General features: G+C 42.2%; 2 protein-coding genes across 5 annotated transcripts in view; both read left to right on the top strand.

Annotated features, from left to right (window-relative positions):
• Nucleotides 1-782: 782 nt before the first annotated feature.
• On the top strand, nucleotides 783-18,296 carry RDH11 (retinol dehydrogenase 11). 4 transcript variants are annotated; one of them, XM_060620116.3, is made up of 8 exons: nucleotides 1,238-1,301; nucleotides 3,436-3,544; nucleotides 3,804-3,922; nucleotides 4,272-4,427; nucleotides 5,802-5,906; nucleotides 6,457-6,666; nucleotides 9,801-9,990; nucleotides 17,008-18,296. In XM_060620116.3, the coding sequence occupies exons 3-8, from the start codon at nucleotides 3,808-3,810 to the stop codon at nucleotides 17,108-17,110; spliced, it is 879 nt and encodes a 292-aa protein (XP_060476099.1). In that variant the 5' UTR covers nucleotides 1,238-1,301; nucleotides 3,436-3,544; nucleotides 3,804-3,807; the 3' UTR covers nucleotides 17,111-18,296. The 4 variants fall into 4 exon arrangements, with proteins under 4 accessions (XP_060476098.1, XP_060476097.1, XP_060476100.1 ...); XM_060620115.3 differs by lacking the exons at nucleotides 1,238-1,301; nucleotides 3,436-3,544 and adding an exon at nucleotides 783-874; XM_060620114.3 differs by lacking the exon at nucleotides 3,436-3,544 and having other exon boundaries at nucleotides 1,191-1,301.
• A 2,101-nt stretch (nucleotides 18,297-20,397) lies between these two features.
• Nucleotides 20,398-27,751, top strand: part of VTI1B (vesicle transport through interaction with t-SNAREs 1B) — a 30,519-nt gene continuing 23,165 nt past the window's right edge. Inside the window, exon 1 of the mRNA XM_060620118.3 lies at nucleotides 20,398-20,854. Coding sequence (XP_060476101.1) covers nucleotides 20,740-20,854 — 115 coding nt within the window. The 5' untranslated portion in view covers nucleotides 20,398-20,739. The remainder of the gene's footprint in view (nucleotides 20,855-27,751) is intronic.

Here is a 27,751-nt window from a genome sequence, read left to right as displayed (position 1 = left end):
AAGACATTCCTCCCTGATAGCCCATAAGCTCTGAGAGGGCAGAGGTCATTTCTGCTTGGCTCCCTGCTGTACCTCAGCATAATGCCTAGTACACTGTAGGAATACCATAAACATTCATCAAATGAATGGATGGAATGAATAAGGAACAAAATACATGAAAGTCTTTTAATAAAGGTATAAAAACCTGTATACATATTAGGTATCACAATAATGAGCATACGACAAAATCTGATGATTATTAGATAAACTAATGTTAAATCAGTAAAAAATTGTATTGTGTGAAGGAAACCTCCTCTTCAAGTTCTATAAAACACTCATTAAAATTGATCTTGGAACATGTCTTTCAGTCAAATGGAAATGAATTATCCCAATTATTGACTTGTCAAAACATCCTCTGCCTCTACCTCCTGGAAGCCAGATATAGGCCTCAGATGGTAGAGCTGAAAGGAATAATTGAACAGGGAACCTGTTTGTTCTCAGAGAATTTTCATGGCCTTAATTCAAGACAGGATTATGTATTTTCACGAGTAAGCAAAACCAACTGTGCTAATCTGAGAAATTCATTGCTACCCTGGGAGTTAATATATCTAATCCAAGTCACCAGGAAAACTATGTTCTATTATCAATTCACATTCAAACAGGAGGAAAATGATAGCATTATAATTCAAACTAGACACAATAAAGTGATTCTCTTGGGAATGTCTTCAGGGACGGGTTGCTTACACTCCAATGGATGAAGGAATCCCTAAGGCGAAAGGATTCCTACCTCCCCATTTCCCTACCAACTGTCAGACCTCAACCGATCCTCAGCTGTCTAAATGGCCTTAGAACACTCCCCAGAGGCCAATCTTTGATCTCCAGGAGAAACAATGCGGTAACTGCCTCACTATGGGGAAAACTGAACCAGGGTCTGGACTTGGGAACCGGGAGATAGAGGACTGGGGAGATTTCGCGAGAACGCTGGTGGCCAGAGGGCTGTGGGAGAGCTGGACGATCCTAGAGGTCCTAGAGGCTAGATGATTGAGGACTTTTTGCGTGTCAGAGCAAGGGTCAGCTTCTCTGAACAGCTGGAAGCACTAAGCTTAGGACCAAGCTGTGGACTACATTTCCCAGACGGCTTTGCTCCGTGGGCTGTCGTACTGAGACTAGGGCGTGTCTGGGAGGAGCAGCCACAGTCCGGCAAGGCTTGCTGGGGCATCTCGCTCCGCTTGTGCAGCGCAGCAGCCAGCCAGGATGGTCGGGGTCCTGCTCCTGCTCCTCCTTCTCCCCTTTTTCCTGTACATCGCTGCACCCAAAATCAGGTCTGTGCAAATGTATTGCCTTCTCTTGAGAAGAATTCAGGGGGGCGTTAGTCCTCACCGAAGCTCTGTTCTCCAAAAGAAGGAAAAGGAAAACTCCCTGGGGGGCCCCAGTAGGTCGAGGCCCGGAGTTCGGTTGGTCGGAGGAGGTCCAGCTGTCCTGGATGCGGGGGGACGAGAACAGGAGACTTCGGGCGGTGGGAGGGGGCTGCATTCCGCAGCACCCCACTTTGTTTCTCCGATCCCTTTTTTCGTCTCCGCAGCCTTTGCTTCCCGCTCCAGAGAACCCCGTGTGCAAGGCTACCTCCAACACTTAAGTTTCCAGCATTGGGGGGTTTTAGACCCTAAAATGGAGTGAGGACCTCAACACTGTTTTCCCCTTAGCTCCCACGCCTTGGACTAGTCCTATCTGGCTTCTTGCTTCCAGCCTTTGAAGTACAATGGAGCGATTCGACTTTTTGCTTTCTGAAACTGTTCCTCGATGGGAATCGTGGTATCCGCAGACCCATTGCTTGATCTCTTGTTGCTGTTAGATTCGCTTTTTTTGTAAAGGAAAGAAATGAAAGGGTTTCGTCCTTGGCGGTATCCTGCCTTCAAGAGCACGACTCATAACCTGGGGTTTGGGGGTGAGACAGAGAGCTTGAGGGGTAATGCTTTCTGGACCTAGTGACACAGTAGCCAATGGCTGGCTGAGTGACACAGAAAATCGGCGGAGTTGCACAAAGGCGCCTGCTGATTGGTTCTGAGTAAATCACCAGTAGTGACGGTGGACCAGTGACTGATGAGACACAACCCTTTCTGGGTGGGGGAGGGGGGAGGAGGGGCGTGGTCACCACCCAACGTCTTGCTCCTCTTCTAGTTCTTCCTTCCTTCTGAACACCTCGTGCTCCCACTCAGATGAAAACGCTTTTTATTTTCTTTAAAAAAATTTTTTTTTAATGTTTAATTTATTTTTGAGAAAGAGAGCATGAGCAGAGGAGGGGCAGAGAGAGAGAAGGAGACAAAGAATCTGAAGCAGGCTCCAGGCTCAATGCTGTCAGCATAGAGCCCGACGTGGGGCTCAAACACCAACCGTGGGATCATGACCTGAGCCCAAGTCAGATGCTTAACCAACTGAGCCAGCCCGGCGCCCCGCTTTTTATCATTTTACACCACAAGATTCTCTTACCCAAATAGAATCTCAATGAAAAGTTGAACCTGAACTGAAAATACTGCTCACGTCTCTGTGAGATTTTTCTGAGGAAGATTATGCTGCAAGGGTCATATCTGCAAACGCCTGGCTAGGTCATGGGAGCTAGCCCAGAGCTAGACTTTTCATAGTTGGTTGTCCCTTTCATTCCTGTTGGTAAGGAGAAGAGCGAGCTCAGTGGAGGTCCTGATAGTTGTTGCTCCTGGAGCTAAAACTGGAAGGATGTGAGAAACTGAGCAAGGAGGCTTTTCTCTGAGAAGGAAGATAGCCGTAGGTGAGCACCATGAGTTAGTTTGCTTCCTATCGGCCTGTGTCCACTAACCAGGTAGCGTTCATGGCTAGGAGTGTGTGCTTTGCAATTCTCAAGTTCAATGAAAAATACTGACATGCTCTTTAAAATTGTATCTCCTAGTCAAGAGATTTTTTTTACTTGAGTCTTGAGATTTGCAGAGAAGAAAAAGAACAATTTGAGACCTGTTAATCCCTGTTTGTGCATTCATTTCTGTGGAAAAGAAGGATAGCACAGTGCTTAGGAACAAGAACACTCAACCAGCTCCACTTTGTACTGATTTATGTCTTTTCTTGAATAATTAAAAAAAAATTTTTTTTAATGTTTATTTTTTATTTTTGAGAGAGAGAGAGAGAGAGCGCGCGCACGAGTGGGGAAGGGGCAGAGAAAGAGGGAGACACAGAATTTGAAGCAGGCTCCAGGCTCCAAGCTGTCAGCACAGAGCCAGACATGGGGCTGGAACTCACGAACTGTGAGATCATGACCTGAGCAGAAGTCAGACGCTTAACTGACTGAGCCACCCAGGCGCCCTTAATTTATGTCTTTTCTTTGTCTTAATTTTAATTGTGTGTGTGCATGCGTGTTTCTGTTTCTGTGTTTCACCTCAGGTTGACAAGCTTTCATAATTTTAACTTTTTTGTTGAATTATGTATCTCTAGGCCATAAAGTGCCAGTTGTGGGCAGATTGACATTAAGTGGACCAGTTCTTGCTTGTAGGCTGAGTCTTGTGATTCCCCAAGCCTGTTGAAGAGCTCAAACTGAAGCCAGGTGCCTGGACAATCAAATATTTATCTAGTTGTTATACTGCAAGGGGCAGCTCTAAGGTTTGCCATTACAATAAAATCAATTTTGTTCTTGAGCAAGAGCAGAAAATTTTTCTTCAAACTAACTTAAATCTGTAAAGGGACAGTACTAGAAAGAACCAAAATAAACCTTAGCCTGGGATTGGAAGACATGGGGGTTGCAGGAACCTCTGGCCAGGGCAAGGAGAATGAAGAACTGATGAGCTCTCCCTTCCTCTCTACAGGAAAATGCTGTCTAGTGGGGTGTGTACATCAACTGTCCAGCTTCCTGGGAAGGTGGCTGTGGTCACTGGAGCCAACACAGGCATCGGAAAGGAGACAGCCAAAGAGCTGGCTCAAAGAGGCAAGATCATCTGCTTCTAATTCCCTCCTGCTACTGCCATTTTATCCCTCACAAGGATGACCATGCTCACTATTTCCTCCTAATATTGGAATTTAAGAGCCTTCCAAGTGTCCCACACATTCACTGGTCTCAACCTAGTATAATGCTCTGCATGTAATGGATACTTAATGAATATTATTTATTTTTCCTTTTTGATTTGCTCACCAGATACCTCTGTCGTGAAGTAGGGGTAAAATTCCGATTAAAAAAAAAAAAAACAGTAGAAAATTACATTCATAAGTCTATAGGTCTGTAATGTCCACTCCAAAGCAGAGCTGACAGTTTGTCTCTTTTATATGTTGATTGACAGGAGCCCGTGTGTATTTAGCATGCCGGGATATCCAAAAGGGGGAATTGGTGGCCAGAGAGATCCAGACCATGACAGGGAACCAACAGGTGTTGGTGCGGGAATTGGACTTGGCTGATACTAAATCTATTCGAGACTTTGCTAAAGATTTCTTAGCAGGTAAGTGTTGAACCAGAGATTATGTTTTTGGTCTTGCAATCAACATAGCAGACTTAGCTAAAGGAAAAGGTCCTTCTCCCTCTTTAATACGTAGAAATACTAGATCGTTTATAATAAAAAACTTTCATTCATAGCTGACTCCTTAGTAACAAAGGGGAATCCTCAAGAGGCAGAAATAAAAAAAAATAAAATGGATTTAAAAAGTCATAGCATGCAAGGCACCTGGGTGGCTCAGTCAGTTAAGCGTCCAACTCTGGATTTCAGCTCTGGTCATGAGCTTGTAGTTCATGGGATTGAGCCCCGCATTAGGTTCTGCACTGACAGCATAGAGCCTGCTTGGGATTCTCTGTCTCTGCTCCTTCCCATTCTCTCTTTGTCTCTCTCAAAATAAATAGGTATACATTAAAAAAAAAAAAAAAAAAGTCCTAGTAATGCATAAGAACTAAAGCCAAAAATCTCACGGAAGTATCTGAACTCAATATGAGCTTTAGGGTCTGGAGTCTAAACACTCATACAGGGACAGAAGATAAGGACTCAGGCCCTGAGAGCTGGGGAGCTGTATCTCAGGCTTCACATAAGGTTGGGACTCACAAAAAGCCATCTTGTCCATGATAAAGAGGCATAAAAAAAACCTCGCCACCAGCTCTAAGGCATGACAAAAAAGCTCATCTTCTCTTCAGGACATAGATGGTTAGAGAGTCATCTGTAAGATATTAGAACCTCAAGTTGGCATCATCTATGGGGGAGAATTTATTACATCACCAAATGATGTAAGAATCTTGAGCTGAGGAATTAACATAAAATCCTATAGAATCACATCAAAATCAAATCCAAGAGTAGTCTGTAGGCATCCCCTCATAATACAGGGATCTTGGCCTCCCTAAGTAAACAGCTTCTGCTGATATGAGCTTATAGTTAGAAATTAAAAACCACGTGAGAAAATAAACCAGGAGAAAGAGTTGTCATATGTAACAAAGAGGTGAAACCAGTATTTCTTTTGGTGCCTTTTGGAGTTCTCCAGTATCAGGGGTACATACAGAACATCCTTTTTTCTCCTGCTTGGATTCTTCCCATTAAGCCCGGGAAGTCTTTCTATTAGGAGAGCTGGGTAGAACACTTTTTCGAAAGCAATGAGTAAGTAGCTCCTTAACTGGAAAGATCATAAAGGCCACTTGGTTGTATAAGATGGAATTTTGCTCTGTCCTAAAAGTATGTAGGATCCAACTACAGTCTTAAATAATGAAAAACAATACAAAATACATCTGAAGGGGAAATGGAGGAAAGATTGAAGCCGTGGGTCCCCATTTCTAAGGCAGACTTCTTAGGTATCACCGCTGTGGCTGGCTGCTTCCACACTACATCTCTTCCCTGCAGAGGAAAAGCATCTTCACATTTTGATCAACAATGCAGGAGTGATGATGTGTCCCTACTCTAAGACAGCAGATGGCTTTGAGATGCACATGGGAGTCAACCACTTGGGTAAGAAATCTGGCCTCATCACAAAACTGGAGGAAACCTAAAGTTCTCCTTGGCAAACTTAGGGGTCAGATTGAGCTGTCCTTGTGATGCGATTGGACACTGGGCCCTAAAAGACCATAAGTGAATAGCGAAGTCCTGCCTGAAAGCCCAGGGATAAATTTGAGGCCCACTTGAGGCTACACCAACTTTTTAATCTGTGATTTGGATTCAATTTACTTTGGGGCATTTTTAACAGCCTAATTGGACTGAGGACTGTGTTGCTTTCTTTGTAGTGATCCTCACGGCGAACATTAGGTAGAGGCTGCCTGCTCTTAAAGAGTGATATTAATCAAAGTTGGAAGAAGACAGGACTTCATATTCACATGTTCCAGATCCCCCTCATGGATGGATGGCTGTCCTATTTTCCTAAACCCTCACTGAGCTTGTTCTGTAGTTGATAATGAATTAATGAGGCAAAAAGCCTTATTCCTGAATTCTCTGCAGAGCTCATCACGACTCCCTTAACCCTGACATTGGCCTCGAACTGTATTAATTCTAGTTTTTCTTGTAGGTCACTTCCTCCTGACCCATCTGTTGCTAGAGAAGCTGAAGGAATCAGCCCCATCAAGGGTAGTGAATGTGTCTTCCCTAGCGCATCACCTGGGGAGGATCCACTTCCATAACCTGCAGGGTGAGAAATTCTACAATGCAGGTCTGGCCTACTGTCACAGCAAGTTAGCCAATATTCTCTTCACCCAGGAACTGGCCCGGAGGCTCAAAGGTAGGCTTAAAAGAAATGAATATAGAGATATAAGTCAATGGGAAGTAGCAAAAAGCCACAGGAATACATTCTGTTTTCGGGAGCCTATCCCCTGGATAAAACCTGCTTTCATGACTATAACTGGGTATTATTTTAGTAAGTAGCCCAAAACTAAATATTGGAGGTAGCTGGCAGGAGATGGGGAAATTCTGACTTTGAGTCATAAGGCTTAGCTTTAGTACTTATCAGCCGTGTGACCTGTAGCAAGCTACTTAACTTTTCAGGACTTATTTCCTCATAAGTAAAATGGGATTATTTTATAGGTTATTGTCCTTATTAAGTCAGGTCTCATGAGCAAGCAAGGTTTTTTACTCATAATGAGACTAGATAGAAGGGAGGGACCTGAACTGGCACTAGATACAACCATTAGGATAAAACAGGTGCTAGGACAATGGTGGGAGGAGGGGGGGCGGGATGTTGCCCCCTAACAGCAAAAGGTTAAGTAAGAGAAATGCATGCTTGAAGAGGGAATTCTCCAGTCACAAATACACAGAGGTCCTTAGCACTGTCCACTCTGAATTTTCAAGAAAAAGAAAGGTAATCCAGGGTGGACAGCTGGAGTTACTTAGGAGTTGAGGCAGGCAAAATTCTGGCTCAAGAAGTCAGACATAGAAGCCCCATTGTTGGGACAGGATCATCAAGTTATGTGGACAGCAATGTGGGGGAAGGAAGCTGTGGTCAGCTCACTTCATATGCCCAGTCTATGCCCAGGACGTGACATTGTTTAACAGCTCAGGATGGATCAGAGTAACTGGATGGTGAAAACTATCCAAAGGGTTGGTAGGGGAGCTAGGGTGCCCTTGAGGTGGAGAGATAGACCCAGCCATGAGGATCCGATAAAAGCAGAGGATACACAAGTGAGGAAGCCTGAGAGATGTGAGGATTAGGTGGGAGACAGCTGTGGTGCAATGAAGGCAACCTGGGCATAACAGAGGAGTCGTTCATTCATCCATTCAGCAGTCAAGTATTCAGTATCCATGCTCTTCTATGCACTGATTCAGGGCTTGGAGATGGAGTGGTGCCTGATACAAGTACAGTCCCTTCTTTGATTTGGTTTAGATCCACTGGGGGAGGGAGATAATAAACAAGTATTTATACATTATCACATGTAAAATCAGTCTAGGAATACATGAATAATTCTCTTTGTAATAAGTTCCAATAATATAGAGCTAAAAGTGAAAAAAACCCTTTACTTAATCCCCACTTTCTCCCTTCTTTCTCCCCTCAAGGAACCACTGTCAACAACTTGATGTGCACCTGTCAATCATTTTTTATGCATTTATATACGTGTACATCATATATAAGGAACTGAAATTCCAACACAATATTTTGGAGATCTTTCCATGTTGTACATACAGATTTACCCCATTCCTTTTGTGGGCTGCATTATATTTCACCATATAGATGAGCCTCCGTTTATTTATTAATTTCCTTAACAACATCTGGAATGTTTCCTTTTTGTTGTTGTTTAATTATAATTGTAAATACTATGAAAGGGGAAGTACAAGGACCTATAATGGATTGGGGTGGGTGCTTATTCAGTCTAAGGGATCAGGGATTTCTCTAAAGAAATGAGTTGCAAGCTAAGCCTTTATATAAGATGATTAGAAATTAAATGGGTTACAGAGCAGGTGGAATGAGGCATCTGAGGAGGTTGAGGAACATTCTAGGCAGAAGAAAGAGAATGCACAAAAGTCTTGGCTCAGTTTGAGAAATGGAGAGGCTGCTGTGGTTAAAATGAAGAAAGCAAGAGGAAGAGAAATCTGACCTGAGACTGGTGAGGTCGACAGGGGCAAAATCCTTAGAGGCTATGGTAAAGATTTTGGTGTAAGAGCAGTGGAAACCCTTTAAAATGGGGGCAGGGCTGTGTACAGCAAGTGATTTCTATAGTCTAGGTGATTGATGACAGTAGCTTGGACTACAGTGGTAGAGATGGAGGGTAGTGGACACTCCTAAGAGATATCTAGGATGGGAAAACCCTAAAGCTTGTTGAGCATGGTAACGTGGGGAATCGTCAAGAACTGCTCTGTGGGCCTGCCTGGTCGGGAGTTAGGAAACACTGCAAGATCCAGGTTTGGCCTTAAAAAGTATGAAGTTAATTGAGGACCTATTTGTCTGCATTACTATGGGTCATCTAGAGTAGATGTCAAGTTGGAAATAATATATATCCACAGTCCTTCGTCTGCAATTGTGAAATCCACAAAGACATGAAAATTCCATTTTTTCAGAAGCTTGACACCAAAGCTCATTTGGCAACAAAATCTCACCTGTACCAGGGAGATTAGGTAATAAGCAGTATATGTATAGGTGTTCGTATTATCTTTCCAAAATCAATAAAAATTTGGAAACCTCTTTGGCATAGCCATGCATGAGTGTCATTTAGCACTTACCATGCACCAGATACTGTTCTAGCCTCTTGTACATATGAACTCATTTAATCCTCAGAACAACCTTGTGAGGTGCAGGTATTAGGATTATCCCCATTTTAAGAGGAAACTGAGTCACAACATCAGGAGCTTGCTCAAGGTCACACAGCTAATGAGTGGTAAAGCTAGGATTTGAAACTGGGCGGTCTGCCCACAAAAGTTCATGCCCTGAACCACTACATTACACTGCCTCTCGTAGTCAGTTAAGAGTTCAAAGGAGTATAATGTACCAAAAAATGTGCATACCGTAAAGTTATAGAGAGGGATTTTAGCAAGCCATGAGAACTCCAACATTTGAAGTTTGAGTAGAAGATGATGAACTGGCCCAGGAAGCTAAGAGGAAGCAGCGAGAAAGGATAGGAAAATCAAGAGTGTGGGGTCATGGAAGCCAATAAAAAGGCAGCTTTGAGAAAGAAGTAGTCAGTAGTGTCGAGTGCTACTAATAGGTTGAGTCCTGGCTCTACTGTTTGCTAACAGTTAGTAACCTCTTTGAGCTTTAATCTTAACCTGTGAGATGGGGAGATATAAATTACTGTGAGGAATGCTTGTAATACTGTTGGGGGAAGGGAGTCTTCATGGGGTCAAATGTTTATTCGTATCCTCTGCTCTCTTCGGCCATGTGGCAATATCAAGTCCTGTCTTCCTCTCTCCCAACGGCACCCCCATTAGGCTCTGGCGTTACGACGTATTCTGTACACCCTGGCACAGTCAACTCTGAATTGGTTCGGCACTCACCTTTCATGAAGTGGATGTGGTGGCTTTTCTCCTTCTTCATCAAGACCCCTAAACAGGGAGCCCAGACCAGCCTGTACTGTGCCATAACAGAAGGTCTTGAGATTCTAAATGGGCATCATTTCAGGTATGAATATATCTGTTTTTGAAGACAGGGTTTCATTGCTCAAAGGAAATAATTTGGATTTGTACTCTTCTTATAAAGTACATTGGGCAACATAGCTTTTTTTGTTGTTGTTTTTTAAACAACATCTTTTGGGGCGCCTGGGTGGCGCAGTCGGTTAAGCGTCCGACTTCAGCCAGGTCACGATCTCGCGGTCTGTGAGTTCGAGCCCCGCGTCAGGCTCTGGGCTGATGGCTCGGAGCCTGGAGCCTGTTTCCGATTCTGTGTCTCCCTCTCTCTCTGCCCCTCCCCCGTTCATGCTCTGTCTCTCTCTGTCCCAAAAATAAATAAAAAACGTTGAAAAAAAATTAAAAAAAATAAATAAACAACATCTTTTGCATCTTTTTTTTTTTAAGTTTATTTATTTATTTTTTTGAGAGAGATAGAAAGACAGATAGAGATCAAGTGGAGGAGAGGCAGGGGGGTGGGGAGGCAGAGAATCCCAAGCAGGCTCCATACTGTCGGCGCAGAGCCCAATATGGGGCTCAAACTCACAAACCATGAGATCATGACCTGAGCTAAAACCAAGAGTCAGATGCTTAACCAACTGAGCCACCCAGGCACCCCTCTCTTCTTTTTTTTTAATGTTTATTTTTGAGAGAGAGAAAGAGTACACAAGCAGGGGAGGTGCAGAGAGAGAGGGGGACAGAGGATCCAAAGTGGGCTCTGTGCTGATAACAAATAGCCTGATGCAGGGCTTGAACTCACGAACCATGAGATCATGACCTGAGCCAAAGTCAGACGCTTAACTAACTGAGCCACCCAGGTGCCCCAGCTTTTGTCTTTTGACTAGGGTTGTTACCTTTAAGAGGGGGACTGACTCATTCACATTTTTCGTGGTACTTGTAGGTTTGATTTTCTCCATGCCATCTTTTATTAATATGGCTGTTTCTTTTCTTCCTACTTTTTCTTATGTCCATCCAGTTTTCTTTGTTCCTTTTTGGACTCCTTGTTTTGTTTTGTTTACATTAAAAAATTTGTATTTTTCTATTGTCTTCAGGACTAAAATAGTATCAATGGACTCTGTTCTTGAATAAGTGAAGACTTTTAAAACTTTTTATTGTAGAGGGTTTTGAACATACACAGTCATAGGTAAAATAGCATGTTGAATCCCACAGTACAGCCTCAACAACCATTAAGCCATAGCTAGTGTTCTCCCATCCCATCCACCAGCCCTTCACATATTTTTTTCCTCTCATGTTATTATTTTTTTAATGTTTATTTATTTTTGAGAGAGAGACAGAGCACAAGCAGGGGAGCGTCAGAGAGAAAGGGAGACACAGAATCTGAAGCAGGCTCCAGGCTCTGAGCTGTTGGCACAGAGCCTGGCACGGGGCTCAGACCCACAGACCGTGAGACCGTGACCTGACTTTAAGTCGGACACTTAACCGAATGAGCTACCCAGGCACTCCTCCTCTCACGTTATTTTGAAGCATGTCTCAGACATCACATAAGATTGAAATTTTAGCATGTTTTTACCTCCTCTTCAAGATTATGTGGAAATAACTTGCACTTTTAGAGAAAGGGCTGCAAATAAATTAAAATTGGAAAGAAAGGTAGATAGATCATGAAAGGCCCATAATGCCAGACCTGGAGAGGAGCCACAGAAGTTGTTTCAGTAGAAAGAGAAATAATCTGCTCTGTGCTTCAGAGAAACATCCCTGCTGACTTTGTTTAATGAATGGATAAATAACCCAAGTGAGAGATAATGAGTTCCTGATTTAGGGTAATGACAGTTGGAATGCAAAGAATGATTAAGAGAGAGAGGCCCTGAAGAGGCAGAATCTTTACCACTTGATGAATAATTGAATGAGAGGTCGGGGAGGAGTTGGTGACCTGGGGGTCAAGCCTGACTTACTATGAGGTTGATGATGACATTAACTGAGACAGCAGAAATGGAAATATAATGTGTATAGCTTAGGGTTCTCTGATTGCAAAGCAGTGGAAACAGACTCAAGCTAACTTGAGCAAGAAGGGAATTTATTAGAATATGGGGGTTCTCCTAGGTCCAAAGAGCAGACTGAAGAGCCAGGCTTAGAACACACACAGTGGCCAGTCAACTGGCCGGGGCACTGTTGCTGGAACGAGTATATGCCAACTATCTTTAGTCTTTGTTTTGTTGCTCACCATCCGCTCTCTAGCAAGGAAGCACTAGGTCTTCCATCCTCACATCCTCACTCCCTTGGTTAGGGGAAGACCAGCACTTGATTAATGGGCTCTCCAAACTGTGGGAAAGAGGTAATTTTACAGAAAGGAATCAGATTGCTGTTGCCAAAAGAATGTGGAATGGATCAGTTGCCCTCTATAATACACCTGGCCTTATACATGTTGAGTGAGTGCATATCCATAAGTCATGGAGTAGAAATGTATAGCAGATAGTTGGAAATGTGGGTCTGAAAGTCAGGAAGATAAATTTATATGGTTTTATACACTAGAATGATTTTCCATGAATGACTGGATTCTTCTTCCCTGGAAATTTTAAGGTTTTGACTGAGTAATCTAAAGAAAGCCGGCCTCAAATTCATGACTTAGTAAATATTTAATTGGCTTTTGAAGAGCCTTTCCAGTGCCAAGGATTCTCAATTGTAAGCATTTTGAAGATCCAACAGCAGCTGTGTTGACCACTATCAAGAAATGAACTTAAGTCTGTCTTGACTGAAACATTAGAAACTTTGCACTAGTTTTTCTTCCTGACTGAAACCATAAACCTACTTTTGTCTCTATGGATTTGCCTGTACTGGATGTTTCATATAAATAGAATCATATAATATGTAGCCTTTTGTGACTGGCTTCTTTCTCACTTTGCAAAATGTGTTCAAGGTCATCCATGCCAAAACATGTATCAGTACATCATTCCTATTTATTGCCAAATAATATTTCATTTTGTCGATGTTCCACATTTTATTTATCCCTTCATTAGTTGGTGGGCATTTGGGTTGTCACTTTTTTTAATTGAATAATGATGCTATGAATATTCATGTACAGATTTTTGTATGGACATTTTTCTTGGTTTATATACCTAGAAATGGAATCCCACTGGAATATGGGTCATGTTAACTCCACGTTTAACTGTTGAGGAATTGTCAGGGTGTTTTCCAAAGTGGCTGCAGCATTTTGTGTTGTCATCAGTAGTGTATGAGGGTTCCAGTTTCTCCCTCATACACTGCCCTTGCAGTGAGAGAGTGACACAGAGTGTGAGTGGGGGAGGGCAGAGAGAGATGGAGACACAGAATCTGAAGCAGGCTCCAGGCTAACTGTCAGCACAAAGCTCAACGCAGGGCCCAAACTCATAAACCGTGAGATCATGACCCGAGCCAAAGTCAGACACTTAACCAACTGAGCCACCCAAGCGCCCCTCTGTCCTTTGTTTTAGCCATTATAATAAATATGAAGTAATTTTTCTATTTATGTTCTTCTAGTTTTTCTCATTATGGTTTTCATTTGCATTTTCTTGCTAGTGATGTTAAGCATCTTTTCATGTGCTCATATTTGTTTATCTTTGTTGGAGAAATGTCTATTCATATCCTTTGCCCAATTTCAAAATGGATTATTGTCTTTTTATTGTTTAATTGTAATGATTCTTTATATAGTCTGGATGCAAGTCCCTTGTCAGATGTGTGATTTACCAATATTTTCTTCCACTCTTTGGTTTGTCTTTTTACTTTCTTTATGGTGTCTTTTGAAGCAGAGAAGTTTTTGAGGAAGTCTAATTTATTGACTTTTTTCTTTTGTCACTTGTGCTTTTGGTGTCCTAAGAAACCATTGCCTAACTGAGGGGCACAAAGAGTTATTACTATGTTTTCTTCTAACAGTTTTATAATTTGAGCATTACATTTCAGTCTATGATTCATTTAATTTTTATATATGGCATGGGGATAGGGTCCTGTTTCATTTTGAATGTGGATATCCGGTTTTCCAAGAACTGTTTGTTGAAAAGATTATTCTTTTCCCATTGAATTTTCTTGGTAGCTATATTCAAATTCCTTGGGCTGCAATAGCAGAATACCAGAAATTTATTTTCTTACAGTTCTGGAGGAAAACAGTTTTCTTATAGTTCAAGATCAAGGTGCCAACAAGATTGATTTCTGGTTTCTTCCTGGCTTGCACCGGGCTGCCTTCTTGATGTGTCCTCAGATGGTTTTTACTCTGTGTGCACACTCCTGGTGTCTCCTCTTATAAGGACACTAGTCCTATTGAATTGGAGCCCTACCTTTTTGACCCTATTTAACCTTAATTATCTCCTTAAAAGCCCTTCCTCCAAATACAGTCACCTTGGGGATTTAGGGATTCAACATGGATTTGGGGGGACATAATTCAGTCCGTAACAGATTTATCAAAAATCAGTTGACCATAAATGTAAGAGTACTTCTATACTTTTTTATTTTTTCTTTTCATTTCTTAAAAAATTTTTTAACATTTATTCATTTTTTGAGAGACAGAGACAGCATGAGTGGGGGAGGAGCAGAGAGAGAGGGAGACACAGAATCTGAAGCAAGCTCCAGTCTCTGAACTGACAGCACAGAGCCCGATGCAGGGCTCGAACTCACAAATCGTGAGATCATGACCTGAGCCGAAGTCGGATGCTTAACCGACTGAGCCACCCAGGTGCCCCTTTTCTATTCATTTCTATGTCTGTCCTTATGCCAGTAGAATAGTCTTTGTATTAAGTTTTGATATAGGTCTTTTTACATATACTGGTTGATACTACCCAAAATCCTACTGGAAATATCAGCACCATGACCATGCTGATGCATGACCACACTTAAGTAGCTTTTTTTTTTTTTTTAATTTTTTAAATGTTTATTCACCCTTGAGAGACAGAGAGAAAGAGTGTGAGCAGGGGAGAGGCAGAGAGAGAGAGAGGGGAAGACACAGAATCTAAAGCAGGCTCCAGGCTCTGCACTGGCAGGAAGAGCCCCACATGGGGCTTGAACCCACAAACCATAAGATCATGACCTGAGCTGAAGTCGGACGCTTAACGGACTAAGCCACCCAGGTGCCCCAACACTTAAGTAGCTTTTACTGTGGTATTTGAATACATTTTACAGCATGTCATAGCTTATGACACACAGCACTTTCCATTGTGTCCATTGTGTGTGTCATTTGCTCTTCATTGTAACCTTGCAGAGAACATCAGGTATATATAGAGTCTACAGAGGCTTACAGAGGCCAACTGAGAGAGTCATACAAAGCCTTTTGGTTCTCGGTGATGGTCTTTTTACTCAGCAGTGACAGGTTGTACTGGTCATGCTGGTGAGTTCCCTTAAACAGAAGTACCAAGAAGCCTTGTTTTGTAAATTTGAAGATATCTTTAAGTGGTGTTTCTCAAAATTCTATGTGTTTTAGAGGAAGTGGCTGAAAACAGATAACTGGGCCTCAACCCTGTTCTGATTCAGCAGGTTTGGATGGGGCCTGACAATCGGCATTGCTAACAAGCTTCCAGATGATGGCTCCTGCTAGTCCATAACGCACTCTTTGATTAGCAGTGTCTTAATGGACGTAGTGTTAGGAGTTTGCTTCATGTACTTATTTCAGACTTGCCAAGTTTCCTTTTCATCTTCAGAATTTGCTTAGAATGTCCTGGAAGCAGTTTTCTTAAAATAGTATAATTTTTAAAATTGCTTCTTATGTAACTTAAAAGATTGCAGTTCATTTACTCAATCACTTTATTGAATGCCTGCTGTGTACTAGATGCAGCGAATATAAAAATAAGTAAAAGGGGGCACCTGGATAGCTCAGCTGGTTAAGTGTCCAACTTCACCGGAGGTCATGATGTCCTGGTTTGCGGGTCTGAGCCCTGCATTAGACTCTGTGCCGACAGCTCAGAGCCTGGAGCCTGCTTCAGATTCTGTGTCTCCCTCTCTCCCTGCCCCTCCCCCCCACTTGTGCTCTGTCTCTGTCTCTCTCTCTCTCTCAAAAAATAAATAAATGTTAAAAAGATTTTTTTAAGGGGCACATGGGTGGCTCAGTTGGTTAAGCATCCGACTTCGGCTCAGGTCATGATCTCATGGCTCATAGGTTCGAGCCCTGCGTCAGGCTCTGTGCTGACAGCTCGGAGCCTGGAGCCTGCTTCGAATTCTGTGTGTGTCTGTCTCCCCCTCCCCCACTCATGCTCTGCCTCTCTGTCAAAAAGAAATAAACATTAACAAATTAAAAAAAATTTTTTTAAATGAGTAAAAGTCTTTGAGAAAATTTCTGATAAGTGCAGAGTTTGAATACCCCTCCTGCATTTGTTTTTTTAGATGTTTATTTATTTTGAGAGAGAGTGCGAGTGGGGGAGAGGGGCAGAGAGAGGGAGAGAGAATCTTAAGCAGGTTCCATGCTCAGTGTGGAGCCCAATGTGGGGCTCAATCCCACAACTGTGAGATCATGACCTGAGCCAATATCAAGAGTCAGATGCTTAACCCACTGAGCCACCCAGGCACCCTGTCTCTCTCCTGTATTTAATGGGGATTTAAAATAATAACACAGATATTATAGTTAAATATATACATATAGGGGCACCTGGGTGGTTCAGTTGGTTGAACATCTGGCTCTTGATTTCAGCTCAGGTCATGATCTCACAGTTCATGGGTTCAAGTCCTGCATTGGGCTCTGTGCTGGTGATGTGGAATCTGATTGGGATTCTCTCTCTCTCTCTTCTCACCTCCCCTGCTCTCTCTCTCAAAATAAATAAACATTTACACACACACACACACACACACACACATATACAGCAGAATATAAAGACTTACTGCTATACATTACATATCAAACAGAGCATTCTCATCAGAGGTAGTCTAGTGAGGAGATCTAAATGGTAATTACATTTTCTCTGGGGTAAGAATTGGAGAATGAAGAGGTAAGACAAAGACTGGCCCTATGAAGTGTATAGAGGGCATGTCATCCCTGGGTTGTTTTTCTGTCACATTCCTTGTTCGAGGCAGAGAACAGATTCCATTCTTAAACCCTGTGTTTTAAGTCTCTCTCTTTCATTTCCAGTGACTGCAGTGTGGCGTGGGTCTCTGCCCAGGCTCGGAATGAGACAATAGCAAGACGGCTATGGGATGTCAGTTGTGACCTGCTGGGCATCCCCATGGACTGACAGGTGGTAGCAGTTGGACTCAAGAGAAACCTATAGCAGACTACTCAGTACTCCCTGCCAAAATGATTCTCCTTCATGGTGACCAAAATCGTCAGTACAAAGAAAACAAATCTTCCAGCCTTTCCTGCTTGATGTCTGAGAAAAGCACAGTGTACGTTGCCAGATTCATCAAAACACCTTGCATTTACTCCAGATTTAGTTTGCCCTTATTACTGTCAGTTGCAAGAGATATCAGACGATAAGATCCTCAGATGACCTGCGAGCTGATATTTGCCGTCTGAAACCTACTACCTAGGAGAATCTTAGCTATGGCAAGGTCAATTTATGGTAGTTTGGATTAGTTTCTACCCTCTTTGTTCACAATATAGTTCCTCCCAACCACCATCCAACCTTCATTTCAAGAGGGCCACACTGCAGCCTCAGCCTAACTCTGAGTCACAGTGGCTTGACTCAAGAGCAGGACTCATCCCTCACCTGTTAAGAAAACCATCATATGCTAACATCTGAATTATTTCCGGAAACTCTTAACTGAATCTGGATTATGGCATGGCTTTATCTCTTGACAACCTAAAGCCACTGCTATTAAAACACTTTCCAACATCTAGACCACAGAGAAGAGCTTCCTTTTCTAAGAAGTTTGTGGGGTTTGGAGGATGGCAGAAATAAAAATCAAGCTTAAACTATCATTTTCTTAGTTTCTCAGACCAGCAAGTGGGTAAAGAAAGGGGCAGTATGGGAAGATAGATCATCTACCTGACTTTAGTTAGTGACCCCAGACCGATGGAGGCCTTTTTGTGTCTTAGTTTCTCTTATAAAACCAGAAGAAGGAAAAGGCTATTTGGTGATTGTCACTGAGTTTATCTTTGTGTTCTTCTGTAGTCACACAGTGGGGCTTATTTTCACAGAATTCAAAATAACTACAAAGGAAGAGTATTAAACTGGACCCTGGTGGAGGCAAATGTTCAAAGATGGAGCAAACAGTGTCATCCAGTCTTTGATACAAATGAATAGACCAGCAAAGGGAAGTCAACTCTGTATATATGGTTAACTACTTACCCAGAAGCACATGGGTAGCAGGGAAGAAGTCTAAAACAGAAAAATCCTGGAAGATAATGCATGCAGTAAAGGGACTAGTTAAGGACTTAAAAAAAAAAAAAAAAAAAAAACAACAACAAACAAAACTAAAGATGGTAATATGTAACTGGAAGAATTGAGGGCGAGCACCTGAGTGAGCAAGACTGACACTGTACTGTCTTCATAAGCACCAATCAACCAATGTGGCAGAAAAAGTCCCAAAATAACCGCCCCCAATTCTTTATTCAGCAAAATTATCCTAAGGACGGATATTGGTAATTTACAGTCACTATAGTAATCTTTCAGGGCATTTCCTTACATTATCTTAACATGATTAAAATGTCTATTTGCTAAAAATCTACATTTAATTTGGAGAACTTTTATCAAAAGTAATGCTGCCAAAGGAAATTGGAGGAATAATAATGTTCTTATCACTTGTTTGGAATATGTTATTCTAATAGACTTTGATTTTCTTGGACTGACAATTACATATTCACTTTGGTGGGGTAAAGAGTTATGGGACCACAGTCTTCTCATATTTGTAAATGGATATTTTGTTGAACGTGTTTTGACCATCAAGCTATATATTTAAAAATGGTCATTTTATGGAAAAATTGGAAATTTTTAATAGTTAAGTAGCATAACTAATATTTTACTTAATTTATGTTAAACTATCAATGACAAATAAAAATTTTTTTATTATTTGTAATGTTTTTACTTACCTAAATAAAAGCTGTAAGAATTAGAGTCAATGAAAGAAAACAATTAAATGAAAGTTTAGCTATAAGAAGAAAATGCTTTTCATTATTATGGTTATACAGTCATTTCTCATTTTTAAGGATAATTTGTCTCAGAGTCTAACCACAGTATAGTCTCCATTGAAATGCCATTAACTTTGGTTGTGTGATAATTTGATTATTCATTCACTCATTTCCTGCTTTTGTGATGCTTTTCAAACATTTTTTTCCATCTCAGGCTATTATGCCCCCCTTTTGCACCTGTCCTTTCTAGAACAGAGTTGTGGGACTTAATCACATTACACTTCCACTAACAACCTCAGATTTTGCTATCTCTATATTCAATGAACATTAAGAGCTCAATGCATTTGTTGAATCAGTGGTCATGAATCAGTCTGATAAAAATAAAGTTCCAGGAGATATATGAATTATCAAATCACTTCCCCCTGAACAGTCATATATCGTTTAATATGTTTGGGAAGTTTTATATATTGGGCTGCCAAGCAAACATTTCAGAAAGAGCTTTGATAGGAAAATCATGAAATAAGTTGAAAATAGAAATTCCCTGCCATGGAACCATGAAAACCCACGTTGCAGAATAGGACTTTGTCACTGTTAACACATTACACGTAGTGGGAAAGAGACCCGATGAAGCAGAGTGCGCCTTGCTCACCACGTTATAAAATAACCAAGCACAGAGAGTGAATTTTTTATTCACCAACATATGCCCAGATACAGCATAATGACATGCTGAACATTAACAAATACCTGCTGAGGGGCACTTGGGTGGCTCAGTCAGTTAAGCCTCTGACTTTTACTCAGGTCGTGATCTCCTCGTCCGTGAGTTCCAGCCCCGCACTGGGCTCTGTGCTCACAGCTCGGAGCCTGGAGCCTGCTTGGGTTTCTGTGTCTCTCTCTGGCCCTCCGCCACTCATGCTCTGTGTCTCTCTCTCAAAAATAAACATTTAAAAATACCTGCTGAGTGAATGAATGCACCTAGGCGAGCACAGAGACTAGAGGCTGCGAGCGTATTTGGGGAGTCACTGCCTAGGGACTATTTCTGAAAGCATATGGCTCTGGGCGTTTGACCGCTCCAATAAAACGTTTTTTGTTTTGTTTTGTTTTGTTTTACCGCTGCAGGGCAAGCAAGGAACCTGCCCCAGCTCTCTCTCAAGGGCTGAAAGCTAATGTTTAGTCAGGACACGAACTGAGGAAGTGAGAGACGCCAGACGAGGCGATGATAGCGAAGATGATTTCCAAACGCTTACGGATACCAAACTACTGCTTGTCAGCACTACCCACTGGGCCTGTGGCGTTGACAGAACCACCGCCCCCGCCAGCGCGTGACTTCGGAGTCCGAGTGGCTTCCACGCCGAACTACAGCCCCCGGCATGCACTGCAGCGACCGCCCCTCACCGGAAGGCGGGGCCCTGGAGACAGGCGGTCGCGCTGCCCGTCCCGCGGGTCCCCCACAGTCCCTTCCGTTGTGGCGCTCTCCCCAACCCTGAGCTGGGTATTTCCGGGGCTTCAGGACTCCGCTCGCTCCGATGCACCACCACCCTCCCAGGAGTCGCCCAGGCGGGCAGCCCACCAGACTTCCCGTCAGGCTTTCGCGCCCGCCTCTCCCTCAGTGACGGTATGAAGGGGGTGGGCGTTCCGGCTCGGGAGGACCCCGCCGCGGCCCCGGAAGCGCCTCGTCCCCGGCGGTGGTGGCGGCGGTCGCCGTGATGCCTGCGGGACTGGGTGGCTGACCGCCGGGATAGGAGCGGGGCCAGTGCCCAAAATCTCGGTGGCCGCTGCTCGAGCGCGGCCTGCGCCATGGCCACCTCCGCTGCCTCTTCGGAGCATTTCGAGAAACTTCACGAGATCTTCCGCGGCCTCCATGAAGACCTGCGAGGGGTGCCGGAGCGGCTCCTGGGGACAGCGGGGACAGGTGAGGCGATGGTGGGACGCGCCGTGGGGAACTCGGCCCCTTGCGCGCTCTGGGAATGCGAGCTCCCCACCCCCTTCTCAGATCGGGTCCCTCTTCCCTCCGCTGCGCATCCTCAGACACGCCCCCTAGGGTTGGCTGGGTCTCGGCGTCCAGCATTTCCCTGCTGCTCCTTGAGGGTGCTCAGGGTTGGACCTCGGAGTGTCGTCTCTTTGGGATTCTCTTACTACTGTAGCCGTCAAAATTTTCTTGTGTCATTTTCACCGTGGCAAGAAGATCATAGGAGACCTTAAGTCTGTGTCCCTGTATTTCAGTAAAATTGCTTTCTTTTGTAGCTGTCTGTGTATTTTGCTTTATGAATTTTAGAGCATTATTCTCAAGAGAAATCCATAGTTTTCACCAGACTGACAAAGGATACGTAGCACCAAAAGGGCCAAGAAGCCAAAGGAAACATAATTGTGGAGTTGTTGAATGATCAGGTTTTGTGGGGGAAGTGGTCTTTAAAAATCAGGACTGTGAGTTTAGGTGTGGTCCCCTTCCCAACTTTCTGTCATTTGACTTCAAAATTCAGGTTGCTGCAAGCTTTGCTTGGAGGAGTTAGTTTTCCAGTAAAATCTCTAGGAAGACCTGTCACAGCTCTTTGCCACTCAGAACAAATATGTCTTGATGGCAAGACTTGATAAGACTTTATTTTGTAGTTTTTACTAAGGGTCAGAGCTTGAGTGTTTGCTCTGTGAGTTTCCTGAGGTCATATGAATTGAATAACTCTGGTCAGAATGCCAGAGAATGTTAAACATATTTATTGGGAGAGGCTGCTGTGTGCCAGGCACTCCCCTAAATGATGGTAGTATTGCAGATTATTGCAGTGAGGAGACTTAAAATCTTTGTTCTAGTGGGTCCCTGGTAATATATAAATATTAAGAGAAGAGTTATGCAGGGCAAAGGAATGGAGAACTCTAATAGTAAACAGGGTGGCTGTGAAAGTCTTCTTTGAGAAGGTGCCATTTGAGCAGAGACTTGAATGAAGGGAGTCCAGCATGTGAAAATTTGGGAGAAGTGAGTGTGAGGAGAAAAGAATAGTATTCCAAAGTTTCCTTAAGCACAGTGAGCTTGGTAAGCATTGCAAAGGTTCTTAAACAGAAATGAGCTCTTCTAGGAAGAGCAAGAAGGCCAGCGTTTGCCAGTGAAATGAGCAAAGGAGACAGTGGTAGCAGATGAGGGTAAAAAGAGTTATGCAGGACCAGGTCACGTGTGGCCTTGTAGAGCACAGTGAAAGATTTGCACCTTTTTCTAAATCTGATGGGATGCACTTACAGAGTATTGAGCAAAAGAGTGATGGGATCTGATTTACATGGTTGAAAAATAGACCATTTTTTGCAGCCCAGTGCTGAATTAAATTTTGCAGTGGTGGTTTCTGGAAGGGTAAATAGTGCAAAAGAGTATTCCATTTTGAAAAATAGAAAACTGAGTTCTATTTGCCTTTATCATCTACCTAACTTTCTTATTGCTGCAAAGAAGATAATCAAAAAGGTGTGAATATCTAGCCAAGCACAAAATACTCTTTTTTTTTTTTTTTAATATTTATTTATTTTTGAGAGACAGAGAGCACGAGCGGGGGTGGGGCAGAGAGAGAGGGAGACACAGAATCCTAAGCAGGCTCCAGGCTCTGAAGCAGGCTCCAGGCCGTCAGCACAGAGCCCAACGCGGGGCTCGAACTCATGAACCATGAGATCATGACCTGAGCTGAAGTCGGACGTTCAACTGACTGAGCCACCCAGACTCCCCACAAAATACTCTTAATACAAGTTGCTGGTAGCGGACTTAGTTGTTTAATGGGTAAGTAAATACAATGTACACGTATCTATAGGTTATAATATGAATTTCAACAATTTTCCATCTCTTTTCGCTACTTTGCTCATACTGCTCAATAAATATTTGTTGAATAAATAGAATTTAGTTGGGCAAACACACTGTGTCTTATCTCTGAATCCTTTTTTCCTAGTTCTGAGATTACTTCATGAGCTTTCCAGAGCTTTAATTTCCATCATAAATTATTAGGTTCTGAATAATGTACATAACAGCTCTTGAATTTAGCTTATGCTCTGTAATTGAACTGAATCAGTTTTTAATAACTCTTTCAGAATTACTGTGTATCAGTCACTGTCTTGGACCCTAGGAGTTTCAAGAGCTCTTGCCTTAATGGACTAAATTTACAGCAAAGTGTGTGATTGGTCCTAAGACAGTTTTGAGACCATAAAGAAAAGGTTGACTTGGGTGTTAGGGAAGGGAAGCAGAAAGGAGAACTAAGTATTAAGGGGTTGAGTGGGAGTTTGCCAGAGGGAGATAGGAAGAGGCAATAACAGAACAGAAAATCAAATACTTAGAACCATGAATGGAGCTTAGGGTATGTGTGGGAGATTAATAGTAGATCAGGAAAGTGAGACACAGCCAGATTGTGAAGGGACTTTATATCACATTAAGACATTTGGGCTTGATATGAAGAATCGGTGAAGGATTTTAAGCAGCTGACTAATATGGTCAGATTTTACTTTAGAAGGAGAATGCTGGTGGCTGAGTGGAGGATGAAAGAGAAACAAGAATCTGGATATAGGGGACCATATTAGGAGCCTTTGTGGCAATTATCTGAGTAACATGGGAATCTAGAGAGTCCTAAATCCAATTTCTGAGGCAGAAATTAAGATCGGACATGGGGAGTGAGAGACAGATTCAAGGGTGTCTGCATTTTCTCACTTGGTTATTTGGGTGAATGATGAACTTAAATAAGAAATATAAAAGTAGGTTGTAGATGAAAGAAAGCATCAAGTGTGCTTATAGAATAGAGATGATAATGTATGTCCAGTCTAGCCTGACAAGATATTTCTTCTCCCGCCACTAAAAATAACATTAATGGGGTGCCTGGGTGGCTCAGTTGGTTAAGCTCAGGTCATGATCTCACAGTTCATGGGTTTGAGCATAGTACTGTGCTGAGAGCTTGGAGCCTGGAGCCTACTTCGGCTCCTCCCCTGCTCTCTCCCATGCGCGCATTCTCTCTCTCTCTTTCTTTCTCTCTCTCTCAAATAAAAATAAACATTAAAGAAAAAGAAATAACATTAATGAAGAAGATCTGTGAATTGGGAAGCAGTATACTATAATATTTAACAGCAATGATTCTAGGGCCAGACTGCCTGAGCTCACATCCAGGATCCATCTCTTAGTAGCTGTGTGACCTTGGACACACAGTTTCTCCCTGCAAAATGGGGTAAATCGTCGTATTTACTTCATAGGGGTCTTGTTGGATTAAATTAGTTAATATATGTAAAGCCCATAGAATGAATATTGCCTGGCATGAGCCATTCATCATTGTTACTATTATATAGGAAATGGGAGTTTTATTTAAATAAAACATAAGAATACCAGCTCTGTATGCAGCTATTGTCTTGCCCTACTTTCTCTTTTTTCCCAGAGCACTTATCATCTTCTTTTTTTTTAAATTTTTTTTAATGTTTATTTATTTTAGAGAGAGAGAGGGAGGGAGGGAGGGAGTGGGGGAGGGGCAGAGAGAAAGGGAGACAAAGAATCCAAAGCAGGCTCCAGGTTCTGAGCTGTCAGCACAGAGCCCGACACAGGGCTCAAACTTACGAACTATGAGACGATGACTCGAGCTGAGGTCGAATGCTCAGCCGACTGAGCCACCCAGGTGCTCCAGCACTTATCTTCTTCTTCTTCTTTTTTTTTTATGTTTTTATTTATTTTTGAGACAGAGAGAGACAGAGCATGAATGGGGGAGGGGCAGAGAGAGAGACACAGAATCGGAAGCAGGCTCCAGGCTCTGAGCCATCAGCCCAGAGCCCAACACGGGGCTCGAACTCACTGACCGCAAGATCGTGACCTGAGCTGAAGTCGGACGCTTAACCGACTGAGCCACCCAGGCGCCCCTCCAGCACTTATCTTCTAATGTACTAGACACTTTATGTATTTCTGATGTTTATAGTATAGTATTTGTCTTCCTTTCACTAGAACAGTGGTTTTCATAGTTTGGTCCCTGAACTGCCAGTGTCAGCATCATCTGGGAATTTATTAGAAATGCAAATTATTGGGCTCTACCCAAGATTTACGGAATTATTAACTGTCTTAACAGCCTGTTTTAACAGCCATCCAGGGGATTTCTGATGCATGTCAAGTTTAAAAGCACCTGAGCCAAAAATAAGTTCTGTGTTTTCTCCACATCTTTGTCAGTGGGTGTTATTTCTTGTCTTTTGATTATAGCCTTTCCAACAGGTGTGAGGTAATATCTCATGGTGATTTGCTTTGCATTTCCCTGATTAGTGATGTTGAGTACCTTTTCGTATACCTGTTGGCCATCTGTATGTCTTCTTTGGAAAAATGCCTGTCCAGATCTTTTGCCCATTTTTTTTTTTATCAGATTGTTTGGGTTTTTTGCTCCTGAGTTGTATGAGTTCTTTATCTATTTTGGGTATTAATCCTTTATCAGATACATGATTTGCACATATTTTCTCCCATTTGGTAAATTGCCTTTTCATTTTGTTGATGGTTTTCTCTGCTGTGCAAAAACTTTTTAGTTTGATGTAGTCCCATTTGTTTATTTTTACTTTTGTTACCTTTACTTTTGGTATCAAATCCAAAAACTCATCACCAATACTGATGTCAAGGAACTCTGTGTTTTTTTCTAGGAGTTTTATGGTTTCAGGTCTTACATTCAAGTCTTTGATCCATTTTGAGTTAATTTTTGTGTATGGTGTAAGATACTGGTTAATTTCCATTCTCTTGCATTTTTCTGTCAAGTTTTCCCAAAACTATTTATTGAAGGGATCATCATTTCCTATGAGGTAATGGAAGAGTGTGTGTGTGTGTGTGTGTGTGTGTGTGTGTGTGTGTGTGTGTATCTCCTCCTGGTTCCTGACACACAGCTCCCAAAATCCTTGTAATTCCCTAAGTGATAAGAACACTAGGAGCATCTTTTGTTCTAATGAGGTGACTCTGGGTGGGCTCCTGGGTGGGGACTGGTCACCAGAAAGACCAACCTGTGATTAGAAGCTTGGATTTTCAGCCCTATCTTTTGTCCTCCAGAGAGGAAAGAAGAGCTGAAAATGGAAGTTAATAATTGATCATGCCCGTATGAAGTAGCCTCCATAAAATCCCAATAGTATATGGGGTTTAGAGAGCTTCCAGGAGGGTGAAAATATCCATACCTGGAGTGTGATGCACCCCAGCTCCACAGGGACAGAAGCTCCTGTGTTCAGGACTCCCCCAGACCTCACCCTGTGTTTCTCTTCATCTGGCTCTTCACCTGTATTCTTTATCATAATCCTTAATAAATTGGTAAATGTAAGTAAGCGTTTCCCTGAATTCTGTGAGCCACTCTAACAAGTTAATTGAACCTGAGGAGGGGTTCATAAGAACCTTCAATTTGTAGCCAAATTGGACAGAAGTTGTGGCTAACCTGAGGACCTATTACTTGTGATTGACTTTTAAAGGGGGAGGGGTGGTCTTGTGAGACTGAGCTCTTAATCTGTGGAATCTGATGCTGTCTCCATGTAGATAGTGTCAGAATTGAGTTGAACTGTGAACATCCAGCTGGTATTGCAGAGAAATGTTTGGTGTGGAGAAAAACCTCCACACGTTTGGTTGACCAGAAGTGTTCTGAGTAGTAAAGGAGATACACAAGAAACACAGGAGGGACTGAGTTTTTCTCTATACAGGAGAGAAAGACATAGGAGGGGGAAGGACTTGGTTTTCTAATGTAGTTCCCATTGTATATTCTTGACTCTTATTGTAAGTTAATTGATCATGTATGTGTATATTTATTTCTGGGCTCTCTATTCTGTTCCACTGATTTTTGCATTTTTTTTTATGCTAGTACTGTAGCTTTGTAATATCAGGAGGCATGATACTTCCAACTTTGTTCTAATTGGGGTCTTTTTTGGTTCCATACAAATTTTTGGATTGATTGTTTTATTTCTGTGAAAATTGCCATTGGAATTTTGATAAGGATTACAGAGTCTGTAGATTGCTTTGGGTATTATGGACCTTTTAACAGTACTAATTTTTCCAATCCATGTGCATGGAATATCTTTTCATTTATTTGTGTCTTCAGTTTCTTTCATCAGTGTTTTGTGTTTTTAGTGTACATATCTTTAACCTTCTTGGTTAGGCTTAGTGTTTTATTCTTTTTGTTGCAATTGTAAATGGCATTACTTCCTTAATTTCTCCTGATAGTTCATTGTTAGTATATAGAAATGCAATCGGTTTTTGTATATTGATTTTGTATACTGCAACTTACTGAATTTATTTATTAAATCTAACAGTTTTTTCAGTGGAGTCTGTAGGGTTTTCTGTGTATAATATGCCATCTGCAAATAGTGACAGAATTTACTTCTTCCTTTCCAATTTTGAATGCCTTTCATTTCTTTTTCATGCCTAATTGCTCTGGCTTCCAATACTGTGTTGTATAAAAATGGTGAGAGTAGGCATCCTTATTCGTGATCTTAGAGGAAAAGATTTGAGCTTTCCACCAGTGACTATAATGTTAGCTGTGGGCTTGTCACATATGACCTTTACTTTGTTGAAGTATGTTCTCTCTAGATATATCCAGTTTGTTGAGATTTTATATCATAAATGGATGTTGAATTTTGTCAGATACTTTTTCTGCATCTCTTGAGCTGATCATATGATTTTTGCCCTTCCATTTTGTTAATGTGGTATATCATGTTGATTTGTAGATACATTCTTGCATCCCTGGAGTAAATCCCACTTGATCAAGCTGTATGATCCTTTAACGTGTCATTGAATTCAGTTTGCTAATAACTTTGTTGAGGATTTTTGCGTCTATGTTCATCAGGGATATTGTTTTTTTGTTTGTTTTGAGAGAGGGCACAAGTG

Source organism: Panthera onca, chromosome B3 (assembly GCF_046562875.1).
Source record: "Panthera onca isolate mPanOnc1 chromosome B3, mPanOnc1 haplotype 2, whole genome shotgun sequence".
Lineage (NCBI taxonomy): Eukaryota > Metazoa > Chordata > Mammalia > Carnivora > Felidae > Panthera > Panthera onca.
The sequence above is the reverse complement of the archived record's forward strand: the minus strand, read 5'-3'. Positions and strand labels throughout refer to the sequence as shown.

What these genes read in the sequence shown, in the direction of transcription:
- RDH11 (XM_060620114.3), top strand. Translation starts at nt 1,234, where the DNA reads ATGGTCGGGGTCCTGCTCCTGCTCCTCCTTCTCCCCTTTTTCCTGTAC. An exon ending in CATGGGAGTCAACCACTTGG is followed by an intron (nt 5,907 to 6,456) that starts GTAAGAAATCTG and finishes TTTTTCTTGTAG; the next exon opens with GTCACTTCCTCCTGACCCAT. An exon ending in CTAAATGGGCATCATTTCAG is followed by an intron (nt 9,991 to 17,007) that starts GTATGAATATAT and finishes TTTCATTTCCAG; the next exon opens with TGACTGCAGTGTGGCGTGGG.